Source organism: Neodiprion virginianus, chromosome 6 (assembly GCF_021901495.1).
Source record: "Neodiprion virginianus isolate iyNeoVirg1 chromosome 6, iyNeoVirg1.1, whole genome shotgun sequence".
NCBI lineage: Eukaryota > Metazoa > Arthropoda > Insecta > Hymenoptera > Diprionidae > Neodiprion > Neodiprion virginianus.
The window spans coordinates 29,221,969-29,234,517 of record NC_060882.1 but is presented as its reverse complement, the minus strand read 5'-3'; the positions used below and the strand labels follow the sequence as shown (position 1 = coordinate 29,234,517).

At 39.9% G+C, this 12,549-nt stretch overlaps 1 protein-coding gene and 1 long non-coding RNA gene across 3 annotated transcripts in view; one reads left to right on the top strand and one right to left on the bottom strand.

Moving 5' to 3' along the window:
• Positions 1-7,351: 7,351 nt before the first annotated feature.
• Positions 7,352-12,549, bottom strand: part of LOC124308085 (leishmanolysin-like peptidase) — a 213,388-nt gene continuing 208,190 nt past the window's right edge. For both annotated transcript variants that reach the window (XM_046770432.1, XM_046770433.1), the window contains 4 exons: positions 12,330-12,489; positions 12,080-12,246; positions 11,855-11,974; positions 7,352-11,783 (listed from right to left, as the gene is read on the bottom strand). In XM_046770432.1, coding sequence (XP_046626388.1) covers positions 11,616-11,783; positions 11,855-11,974; positions 12,080-12,246; positions 12,330-12,489 — 615 coding nt within the window. In that variant the 3' untranslated portion in view covers positions 7,352-11,615. The remainder of the gene's footprint in view (positions 11,784-11,854; positions 11,975-12,079; positions 12,247-12,329; positions 12,490-12,549) is intronic.
• LOC124308092 (uncharacterized) lies at positions 11,655-12,490 on the top strand. The gene is made up of 3 exons (XR_006908915.1): positions 11,655-11,793; positions 11,874-12,270; positions 12,352-12,490. It is a non-coding gene; the product is annotated as an uncharacterized LOC124308092 (long non-coding RNA).

The following is a 12,549-nucleotide window of genomic DNA, read 5'->3' as shown; positions in this document are numbered from 1 at the left end:
CAGGTACTCTCTGTATATTATAACTACACACGGTCAATCTACGGACGGGTATGTTTAAATGGGGGACTGCGAACGGCCCTGCGCGCGGTGTAATATATAATATGAGCGCATAATCTTGAACTAGGAGAACAAGAGAACCGGTGATATCAGAAGCGGAGTTTGATCGTCGCAGGGCAATAACGTATAATTGTAAAGTATGGAATTGGACGTCTGTGATTAAAGCGGTCGAACGTAGTGAAATTAAAAATATACAGTGATACCAAAGGCTCGGAGGATGGATGAAATTTTAAACAGTTTTTTCACTCAATTTCACGTAAAGCCACGGGTGGCCGTTGGCGTCGTCGTTATCTATTACCTGAATATTTATAAGAGTACTTGTTTCGTCAAGGGTAGATAATACCACGCTGGGATCGGGAGTAATTTCACTCAACAGCCAGAGTTGAATAGAACATTTTGCCACATTCTTTAATTCCACGATTAATGAGGTGAGTCGGTGTACAAAGTTGTAGGCCACTTTGTTCCAATTTTCGTAAGTCGCAGATTAAGAAACCGAACTCCAATCCGTGCTCCGATGTCCCATAACTAAGTGTAAAAATCTGAAAAGTACTTAAATCGCAAACATCCCCGATGTGTTCTCGAACCGTTGCTCGTAAAAAATACCTGACCAAATCTTTTCGAGATAGAAAAACGTGGAACGTTACCATTTTCACTGTCGTTTCACTTGGCCAGCGTACGTGGATATAAATCTTTCGTACCGCCAAGAAAAATTAGCGTCAGCGTGAGGCCGGCGTTGGTCAATTGGTTCGGTCATCCCGAATTCCGAACGACGTTGTGACATTATGGCGACGGGCCGGCGTGCCATTATCGGACGGCACAGTCGTTACGCACGGGGCTGGATTTACCTCCGGGGTTGGCTACTCGGGGTGGAGTTCGCAGCTCGTGAAGGCAGGCCGTGGGGTTGAGCGGGGTTGTGCGAACCGGTTCACCTGTCGCCGTCAGGTATAACGTGACATCACGTCACGAGACCCATCGCCGCTCGTGCCCTCTGACCGCTTTCCCCCCTTTCCTCGCGACCTCTCTCAGTCACCTAACATTATAACGCTATAACGCTTTAGCTGCTTTCCAGGGGCGGCTGACGGGGGGCTTCGATGTAATCACCTTAATCGCCGTCCCGGAAACTACAGACGCACGCACTGCGAAATACTTACCTGTACTGAATTTAATCACAATTGCGTTCAGTCGCTCCGAATGATGGATATCGCTCTTGGTCGTCTCCACGCGTCGACGTTGCGTATCATTTATCACAGGCTGTACTGTAAGGGTTTTTTTTCGAAATCTCATCGCAACTTTCAGGTAACGGTTACAATCCAGCGGTGAAATTATCAACAATCGTTTGTACACTGAGAAAAAATTTCCATTTGTTATAGTAACTAGAAAAATTGAGTAAGACATGTATCTTTATAAAACTGTTTGAATATTGTTGGAATTACGAAAAACGAGGTAAGCGTAACCATTTTACGCTACTGTCGATCCTTTTTTGGGTATTGCAACGCAAAATCAGTTTCTGAGGTTTACTTTACCTTTTTAGTTAAACAAGGCTTTAACATCGATTTATTGTTGCACAAGCATTAAATTTTTGCAACGGATACTAGACTTTCCGGTAATAGCTAGAAAACTAATTTTCATTTAGTACCTAGAACTATATTTTTCGGTTGTGGTAAAAAATGAAAATAGTTAAGGACTGAGCGGTAACCGGAGCTAAAAATTTCTCTCGGTGTAATCCGTCAAGGATTTTTCCAGATCGCTGTGAATACCAGAACATCACAGGTATTTCGAAATGATGAATCATTGAACAAAGTCCTACTTAAATCTATTCTGTCATTACTTGGAACCAATTTGAAGTCTTACCGACTCACCGATTGGCCGAGGAAAATCTAACTTTGGGGAGTGATTTTTGGTAACCATGACGCAGGCTGCCAGGTATATTTCGGGGACACCTCAGGTCGACGCGTAGTCGTCATCATTGTCGCGTGTCGTCGCATGCGGTTCCGATTTGCGTGTACTTCGTCCCCAATTTCGTCCCTTCGTAACCTGAGGGAAGTCACGAGTCACGACGCGGGCAAAGTTATCTCATCAAGTCGTCACGAGGACCCCGAAAAGTTTTCCCCGTTCACCGTCTCTAATTTATATCCTCATATTTTTCACACTGGCGGATGACAGCTCCATTCTTTTCTTACCCGGCGCAATAGTGCGGGGAAAATAGTTTTTTTTTATGACCTGTGGAACTACTTTCCAAGTTACTGTTCGACACCGCTGAAGCCTATCGTCACTCGTAAATTTGAACTACCCGATTGTCCTGGTTCCAAGAACCATACGTGTATACCTTCGTTCCCATATAAATGGACTGTAGGTATCTCCAATAGTATTTTTAGCTCCGTGAAAATCGTCGAAGCATTATTATACACGTCAGAAAAATTAAATATCGCATTACAGCGTTACTCGCTCAACATCGAGATTCGAGAAATTTTCGTGAGAAATCGGGGCGGCCGCAGGAAGTTGATTCATAGGCGGAGCGACGATCAATTGGTTCTCCAGGAAATAGGAACGTGTCCGAACGGGACGGATAGTGTCGGAGTACACAACGGAGTGTAACAGCGTACGTTTCGTATTGATTTACAATTTAAATAGTGACTGGAAGGGGCATGGTGAAATATTAATACGCTCGCGCAGGCCGACGCATGCAGGGTTAGGCTTAGGAGGATCGACGAAGCTATTGGTCATCCTGTGAATTCTATCGGTCATAACTCACTCGCAACTTGATGTTGCTCAGAAAATAAAACCCTGCAGATTCAACCGTCTCCTGTTCTATAGACAATGTAACTTGATTCCTCAGCCCTCAGTCATCAACAAATCTGCCACGTGCCCGACACGTGCGTCGACATGCATCGGATGATCGCAGTTGGTATTACGGGCATTCCCATCCTCTACGGAATGCCGAAAGGTTAGACAATCGTACGGCTTTGACCTTGATTATGGTTTTATGCAAGGGTGTGACTTCAGATCGCGAATCGGGGTGAAAAGTCTATGTGCAGCAATAAGTTGCAGATCACTTCATGACGCACGCTATCCGCAAAAACGACCATCTTGAAATCTGTCGGTAAATCGCCCACTTCGATTTTTCACAGGAAGTTGGGCGCGAAGGAATCGTTAGATATCGAGTACGAATCTTACACGTTTGGTAATCAACTGTTCGATGACTGAACCTCGCGACTTTGAACCTTTCCAGCGAAGCATCTCACAATGATATCTACAGCTTCATCGTAATTTGGTTCTACTAGATTTTTTTTTTTCTATTAAAAATAACGTTGCCTGCAGCTACTTCGCGACTACTGAAAATCGGCGAAAACTTTCAAACACGCTCTTCTGGATTCCCGTCACACGTGTCTTCGTTGCTACACCGTCGATATCTGCGCGTGCCCGATATTTTTTGATCAACTGGCTATTGAAAATGGGTGATTGCGATGAAGACATCGACTGCGAGGTGAATTGCGTGATCGATCAGATACTGCGCGAAGATCGTCTCGAATCAATGGGCTTGAATCGGTGCGCCGATTCGTCTGCGGTTAATTGCGAGGTTAGCATCGAGTTAGGAATCAGCAACGAAGCCCTCGAAATATTTACCAATGCGATAAATTGGCAGGAAACGGCTGTGGACCAAGGCAATGCTAATTGCGCGATAGAAACATCGGCAAGATTTTCAATCCGAATTTTGGAGGCCCTGCGCGCTGTGCAGCGCCAAAAAACTACCCAATCATGGCCCTCCTGCTCCATGGAAGAGATCGTGCAGTATATCCGACGCCATTATCATCACGACGGCGATCTTTGCTCCCAGGTTGAAACCGCCCTGAATCAAGTGACGGATCAAGGGTTCGTCCCTTGTGGTCGAAAGGGTGCGCTGCACCTTGTGAATAGTCAAAAATGATTTTCCAATCTTCGTATTTACTTCCATCAACATGAATATGTAATTTACCTGTAGTTTTCTCAAACTCTGATCAAACCCCCGGTTTCACAAGGTCTGTCATCCCTCTCAAGCAGCTGAACTGTCAGGGCTGAACCAAGCATTGAAACTCGATGTTTCAGGTTCGTCTTGAAGATGGGTATCAACAGGTACCACCTTACGGGGCCCTTTGCTTGCAGCGTGCAAAGGCCCACTCCGCCGAATCGCTGTGGGCCTGAACGCGGCTGCGGTTCGCGAAGACGGTCTGGATGCCAAGGAATAAGACGCCGCGGCACGCCAATTGCGAATTCGACTTTCGCAAGCTTTGATGCTCAGGACGCCCCAGTTTCGATGGACCGGTTATCCGCAGTGTCAGACGCAGAATATCCGCGACGCGATTCCGCCAGATTTCAGAACCGAAGCAACCCTCCGGAGGGCGGAATTTTTGCCGGAGATCCAGCGGGCGGCGAAGTGTTCAACGAGGACCGGACGCTTTCCGTAATCGAGGAAATACATCCCCCGATCCCCCAGGAGCCGGTACGAAGGGTCGGAGGTAACGGGGATCGCGTCGTAGTGCGCGATCACAGCTCCGACGAAAACATGTTTCGCGATGAGCCGGTGCGGAACGTCGTCAACAGATCCAGGAGCCAAAGTCCTCCGAGAAGATGCAGAAGAGGCAGCAGCGGCAGCAGCAGCAGCAGCAGCAACTCTCTGGCTAACGACAACGACTCCGTATTCTCGAGATCCGTGACCCACCGTCATCCTTCCGGAAGAAGAAGACGCGATTCAAACTGCGGCTCGGACGCCGACGTCAGCGATGACGACTTTGACGAACCCGAGCGCGTCAGACCTTGGATGCGAAATTGTCAGAATCAAAATTTTACGCTTTCGGGATCGAATTGCTGCCGTCGTCGTCGATACTCGAACTCTGCACGCTACTAGGATTATAATACACTGGAGATTATTTTATGCGGAGGTTTTGTGTTTTCGATGTAACGCGAATACGTAATCGATCTTTCTTTATCTTTGTTGTTTTTTTTTTCTTTTTATATTTAGATTTTAAAATGCAACTGCGACGGACGACGTATCATGTGTCATTGAGATTTTACTCTTTTCTGTTTAGTGATGAATGAAATTTTAACCACCAAGAGCTCCACCCCATCTTTTTTGCTTAATTACTTATTCCGCTATTATACAAATCACTTTTTTACGAGAATCATATTTAAATACCTAGACCCGTAAATATTGATTCTGATATTTTTCCGAAGACATCTTGGCGTTTTCAATGATTATACCTTTATCAGGATAATTATTACATGTGAAGTTTAATTTATATACCTGCATATATACGTATGTATTATTAACTTTACGACGATCACCGGATAATATCATAATTTGAAATTCCGTAGAGTACTTTAACGGTTATTCAGTTTCTGTATTATTATTTTTTCGTGTAAATCGATTTTGAGTCATGTCGAAACTGACAAAACAGCCTCTTCAGCCTATCGCGCCGAAAATATCGAAGCGCCAGGTCGTTAGCCAGCGATCAGTATTACAGGTTTAACGATACATTATGCTACAAACATGATCTTGTTTGCCGTACCGAGATACGATCGACCATTAAGGGGATAATTTATTTACCGAGCAAACTTGAGGCTGCTACTTCACAAATTTATTTGTACAGGAGCTGAAGTGACGCAAGCTTAATTCACATCTAATAATCGTGGTCAGATGATGATATTTCACCTTATTTACCGAACCTTCAATTAAACCAAACATTAATTCATGTCGAGTATCAAAGAGGAACGTTATTAACGTTGTGAAAAAATTTCGAATACACATAAATGATCAATCCGTAGTTGTTTATCTGGATTCATAATAAGTGGCAGATCAAATTATCGATCACGATTTCAATTTCTCGTAAATGTGTACGGTAAAATTTTTCATTTTTTCTCTTGTGCATCATTTCTGTCTGTTCCAATATCGTTTGTGAAAATATCTTCAATGTGGGAAGGCAGCGTTGCGCACATGAGAAAGGATCCACAATTACGAAAAATCGTCAATAGAAGTTAAATTTTTCTGTTCAACACATCCATTCGCATCCTGATGAAATTACTTGTATCAAACTCATCAGAACTTCCAAATCGACGTTCGATCTTCTCTTGGATTGCAAAAGCCTCCGGGATCTAGAAGATTTTCTTCCTCATCCACTTTTCCATCTCAAAGCTTTCGAATCGCAAAGAACATGTCCTTTCTAATCGGTGGGTTTGAAAAATCCAGAGTCCAGATTAACGAACGGTTTCTTTTCGTTTGTCCATCGGTAAATAAATCCTGCATGAAGAACTGTTTCTCTCTTCCCTCTTGTAATTCAGTTGTGGTACAAGTGTCCGAGATCTTCTCCTCTTGCATCAATAAAAATCATATTCCGCAGATGTCAATCTTCCAGGAATTCGAAAACCCGATGGAAACAGAACTTCGACTATGCTTCTGGGGTTATCTGGTCTGCGATATCGGCGACTGGATTTCCGGACGTGAACTCTATGAAAATTCGTCCTGGCGTTGTTCCTTTGACGTCGTTCAGCGCTGAGGGTGGCGACGTCTTCCAGATACTTATAAACGAGGTCCGAGACCTTGATGAACTTTTGTCGGGATCGTGGTCGGTTGGATTCGGAATTTTTTAATCGGCGACAGCAGTAATTCTTCGGGGTTTGATACCGCCGGTGACGATTTCCGTCGACGCTCTTCTTCGGCGGCATCTCGAATTATGATGCGCAAGACGTTTCGCGAAAACATTGGTAAAATGACGTTACAGGAATTTTAATGGTTACAATTCGAGTCATCAAACGATACGGAAAATTGGCAACAACCGAGTGCGATCGGTAACTCGGTTAGAAAATCAGGAAAAGCAAATGATGCGCGGATTTTCATTCGCGGTAGTTGTAATCAAATGCCTCCCGCGAATCTTACTTGCCGTTGCTTTAAAGCTGTCGCATACTTACTGCCGGATGCTAGCATTGAGGACTTTTTATTAGCGGGTCGGTATACGATCGATCGTCGGTAAAATGACTGGAATGGCTGGTCAGACGGAATGACATGATCATGATTTAATTCTGTTTCCGTAATAACGTGATTTACATCAATAATGTTGTTACTGACTGACACTTTTATAAGCTTTTACATCGTTCAACTAATTTTTACAACTCGCAAGTATATCAGCGATGTTTACTTTGATTAAAAATAAGAATTGAAATGTCAGAGTTTACAGAAAGTTTTCACTTAGAAACATCTTCACTTATAATTCGTTTGAAGTATTTCTTACGATTATCGTGTGTAAAATTAAGAATACAAAATTGATTTCTTTCGAATTACAACTCGTTTATTCAAGATTATCATAAAAATACTTCATTGTTGGTATTATTATTAATTTTTCTTCCGTTCAATAAGCGTTATAGCTACATTCAGTAAAAAAAAGTTATAATAGTTGGTTTATCGAATATACACGTTATGAATTATTGTATCTCATAAGATTTACGGGAATGCTTCCACAGTAATAACATATTTCGGCATCAGGAATACCGAATAAATTATCATTATCCGTCATGAATTATACAATAGTTATTATTATCATATAATATATAATATATCTATTACAGATTAAACTCTATCCTCAGACACACTGTAACAATAATTGAACGAAACGATTATACATTACGTTATGCGTATAATATGTGTGGTATAGGTACAAATAAGACTTCGATGAAATCTTAGTTTGCTACTACCGAAGTTATTGTTTCTGAAATATAGAAAAATGGCACGTGTTGTCGGAAAATTATCGATAGCATGTCATGCAAGTGTAATAACGTATATCCCGGATTACTGTACACGTTATAATGCACGTTGGGTTCTTGATACGTTGATAATTGATATATTAATTGTTGGTCAGTTATTCATTACAATTAATCAACTTTATATCTATTAATATTTAGGTTTATTCGGTAACGAGGAAAACTGTGAATTAGTTTATATTTAATGAGAATCGAAAAATAAAACCGACATAATTCTGCTTTGATAATTAATTCATAACTTCCACGTCACTTGGATTTAGACCTTTCATCAACGATTAACACTCGTTCGATATTATTAGTAAAACCTATGTTACATAGAAACTCTCAAATCTTTTTACAATTCGAATAAACAGAGTCGTCATATATCAGTTATTTTACTGCTTTTACACTCACTAGATATACCACCATCATCCATATTATCATACGCACATACCGTAATATAGGGCATGTATATCGATACATCTATTATACATGGTACAGTGAATATTCACGCCCTAGACATTTCAAAATAAAAATAACAAATCAGCTACTGATTAACTGATGATAAAAAAAAATTAACAACTTCCCTACGAAGCATCGGAAAAATGATTTTCATCGAGTAATGAGGTGAACATGAAATTGAGAATCAATAAATGGAGTTTCATAGGAGGAATGATGAAATAAAAGTATGAAATGCGAAATTAGAGATAAAAACTAACAATGCAATACGTAATAATATTTAAGGTTTTCTTTATCCCTATGTACATCCTTCAAAAATGCTACTGTTTTCATTTGATGTTTTGAATATCTTCTATGGCTAATCCTGCGGGGGCAATTGATCAATGATTTTTGCACATTTGTAGGACTTGGGCTGGGACTTTGCGGTCGTTACACGTATATACCACTCGCGAGTGTCCTCACAACCTTGACATTTTACTAAAATACGAATTTGACAATCAATACATGTCCGCTATATTATAATACGTATTGTGTAGAACGATGAAGACATTTTTAGCAATAGCCTAGAAGAAAGTAGGAAAACTGTGACGTTTTTAAATTTGTAGGTAAGAGATTCCGGTCGTAACATCTTTGCATTTTACAAAACCGTTACAGTTCTCCGTTAGATTTATCTAAAGTGCTAGAGTAGCTTATACAGGATGATCAGATAAAATTCTTGAGGCAATTATATGAAAACGTTTCTGTCAATTTCTAAACGTATTATAGTTTTTCATTGTAAAATCGGCTCATCCCGTACAAATGTTTGGTTTATTAGATTATAGACGTAACAATTTGAACGTACATACGTTTAGATAAAAAATTATTTCTACCCTCGCGGAAATATCTATCAATGTGGTAATAGTGATCGGAATAAGTGAACGTTCCATGTATGGTATACACGCACATATCCGTTCCTTAATACTATAAGCGACAAACATAATAAGAACGATATTTATCATTACAATCTATTTACAAACTCCTCTCATATCTTACACTTCGCATATATACCTGGGTATAAGACTGAAAATATAATAAAATTCCAGACAGCTGCCTTCAAATAAGTCCAAACTGATTACGAAAGTGGATTCGTTGCATTTTCATAATATGTGTAATTACTTTGTGTTTTCCTTTGTCTTCTCTCATTTCTTTTCTCTTTTTTTCATATTTTCATTAAGATCCGATTGATATGCTATATCACATAATATTAGTGTAACCCAAGGAGTTACATTGGAGAATTTTAGAACAATGCAAAAGCTGCGATCTAATTGATATGAATTTATTAACCTAGAGCACCTCAACTTACACCCGCAATTTATATATTTATTTTATGACATTGAGCGTCGATTTTCCACGCTGATAATATCACTTGTTTCCTTGTTCTTTTTTTTTTTCTTTGTAACACGAACAAGAAATAGTTACGGCTTCTACATGAAAAATCCTATGTTGAACCTAGCACCCGACTTTGGAAAAAAAAAATTTAGAAAACTGATATCGATGGTACTTCGTTTGTTCTCAATTGTACCACTTTTCTTCGCTTGCACCTCAAATAGAAAAAAGATATGGCAGTTTAAAACAATGACCGGCACCCTACTTTTGAAAATTTGGTTTTTTTCGAACCGCTTTAGAATAGTTTCTACCAGTTTGTACCACCTTCTTTTCGTTTGTACCTTGACCCAAAAGAAAATACAGTCGTTTTTTGATTTTCAGAAGGCCTAACTCTTCTCTTTTCAAAGATAATCGAACTCTGCTAATGGGAACCGCTTCGGAGTCGTTCGTACCCGTTTGTACTGCCTTTTTTCGTTTGTACTTAGACACAGAAAAAGAAAGAGTGCGATTTTGATTTTTAGTAAACCCAAGTTTTTAAATATTTTTACTTGATTCAAAACCTGTCTTATGTTAATTAGGTTACAATACAATCTATCTTCTTCTTTTATTATTGTGAACAGCCATCGTGATAAAATAGTCTGAGTATGGTTACGTCAAAGTAGGATTGTCACACTGACAGCTAATAATTATAAGATTGCATAACTCAAAACAAAAATGTAATAATATTTGCGCGTCCAGTACGCCCGTGGTAAGAAAATAATGGATGCGTATGATAATGTAAAAGTGCGATTGGTACAGAACAGTTAGCTTTTATAAAAATGAAAAAACGTCTTTATCTTTTTTTAGGTCGAAGTACAAACGTAAAAAAAGTGGTACAAACGGGTACAAACGGTACTGAAGCGGTTCCCGTTGGAAATAACCAAATTTTCAGAAGTAGGGTGAAGATCATTTTTTGAAAATGTCGTATCTTTTTTCGATTCGAGGTGCAAACGAAAATAAAGTGGTACAGGCGAGTACAAACAGAGTACAATCGATATCAGTTTTCGACAATTTTTTTTCAAAGTTGGGTGCCAGGTTCACATAGGTCATGAAAAACTTTAATTTATAGCTGCTTGTAGAAAAATTTATTTATTGTATGAATCAGTTTAGGATTTTTTTGGATCGTTATATTTTAACTGCGATATTGCGGTAGAACTTGGAATAAATTGTTAGGTGTTGAAACTTGTATTTTACTTTGTCGCTGGTGTAGCATCGGTCTAAAATCCTCGAAAGAACAAAGTATTAATAATACATACTATTCAATAATAATAATAATAATAATAATAGATGGCAACTTTTGTAACCTTTTTTTTTTTTTGTTTTTGTAATTGTAAAGTAGTATAAATGACGTGATATCAAACAATTGGGAATAACTATATGCAGTGTTATCAAACGTGTAATATAAATAGCGAGGCTCGCATGTTGAAGAAATTTGATTGACGATCGAACGAGAATTGATATCTGAACGTGGCCAAAATCAGGTGATGAGAAAAACAGAAAAATATTATGTACAAAAATTCTTGTAAGAGAAGGATAAAAGATTTTCTTCTTCGGCTCTGATTTTTATATACACATTTATGAAGATGTAGTAATATTCCGAGGAATATAGTATATATTTATTATATACATATGTGTATATATTCGTTATAGAACTGAATAATCACTTTTTGAAAATGGTTGGACGTAACGGTGAAATTACTTTCCTCTCTTCTCCTTCTCTTTTCCCCTGCCGAGTGATTTTTTCTTCGTTTGTGTGCGTGTACGATAATTTACACTATATATGTGATAAATTGTTGAGACAATGTTTCCGGTAGTTATTGAAAAGTTATAATGTCTTTCCTCGTGCCCCTCCGCCTTCAGGGGCAGTCAATTCTATTTATATATATCCTTCATTTGATAACAATACATAACGAGCTAATACCAAGAACACATCACCTGTAGACCGCGGGGAAGATTACGAGCATTGCAAAGACGGGCACAATTCCAGTGGCGGACGTTCTCGCCGCTAAAGAACAGTTAAGACTATCCGTGGGATAAAAATTCGGCGGAGGATGTTCCTCGCCCTTCTTGCACCATTCACCTCGAGCCTTGAACTCCGCCTGAAACAAGGTTGTCTTCAGCGTTCGAATCAAAAAATTGATGAAAAATTAATAATCCCATCTACACTTACTTGACAAATGTCCTTGCAGGGTGGACATTTCAAGGCTCCTTTGTGGAGCCAATTGTTCTGCAATACCCTTATCGCGATTTCTTGACCGGAATGGAAACACGTGAATGTGTAGTTTCCAACCTTCGGGAGTAACGTTACAAAACATAAAAAGGGAGCAGAGTGATCATCGGTTTCCTTGATCCGATGGAGAAAGAATTAAAAAAAAAAAAATTCAACCCAGCTTACCACGATGTGCAATCTCCCAAGCTCGCATTTGTACTGATAGCAGCCGGACCCCCAATGCTGCCACTGTCTCGCCTGCTTGCAATTTCTCTCCTCCCACATCTGATCTGCGTTATCAAAGCATCTCGACTGAGGCCCGTACTTCTCGACGGCAAAATTCTTGTCCAAGACTGAAAACGTCGAGTTACAATAAAGTAATATTTGATCATTTTTACCGAAGTATCGACACGCTTGTACGTATAGTTGTAATTACTCGGATTGTTTTCCTCGTATAGGCAATGCGACCCTCTGACAACGATGTTCCTCGCCTTCCACGTGAATTCCTGGATGTAAGGACAGTAGTCAGCCAAGGATACGGAACCACCGTAGTATTCTTCCCTACCCGATGGAACGTGCGGTATCGAGTCAAAGTTCTGCAGACGGGGGAGATAAGAGTTATACGATACCGGAGCTTCGTTATCGATTTCAAGTGC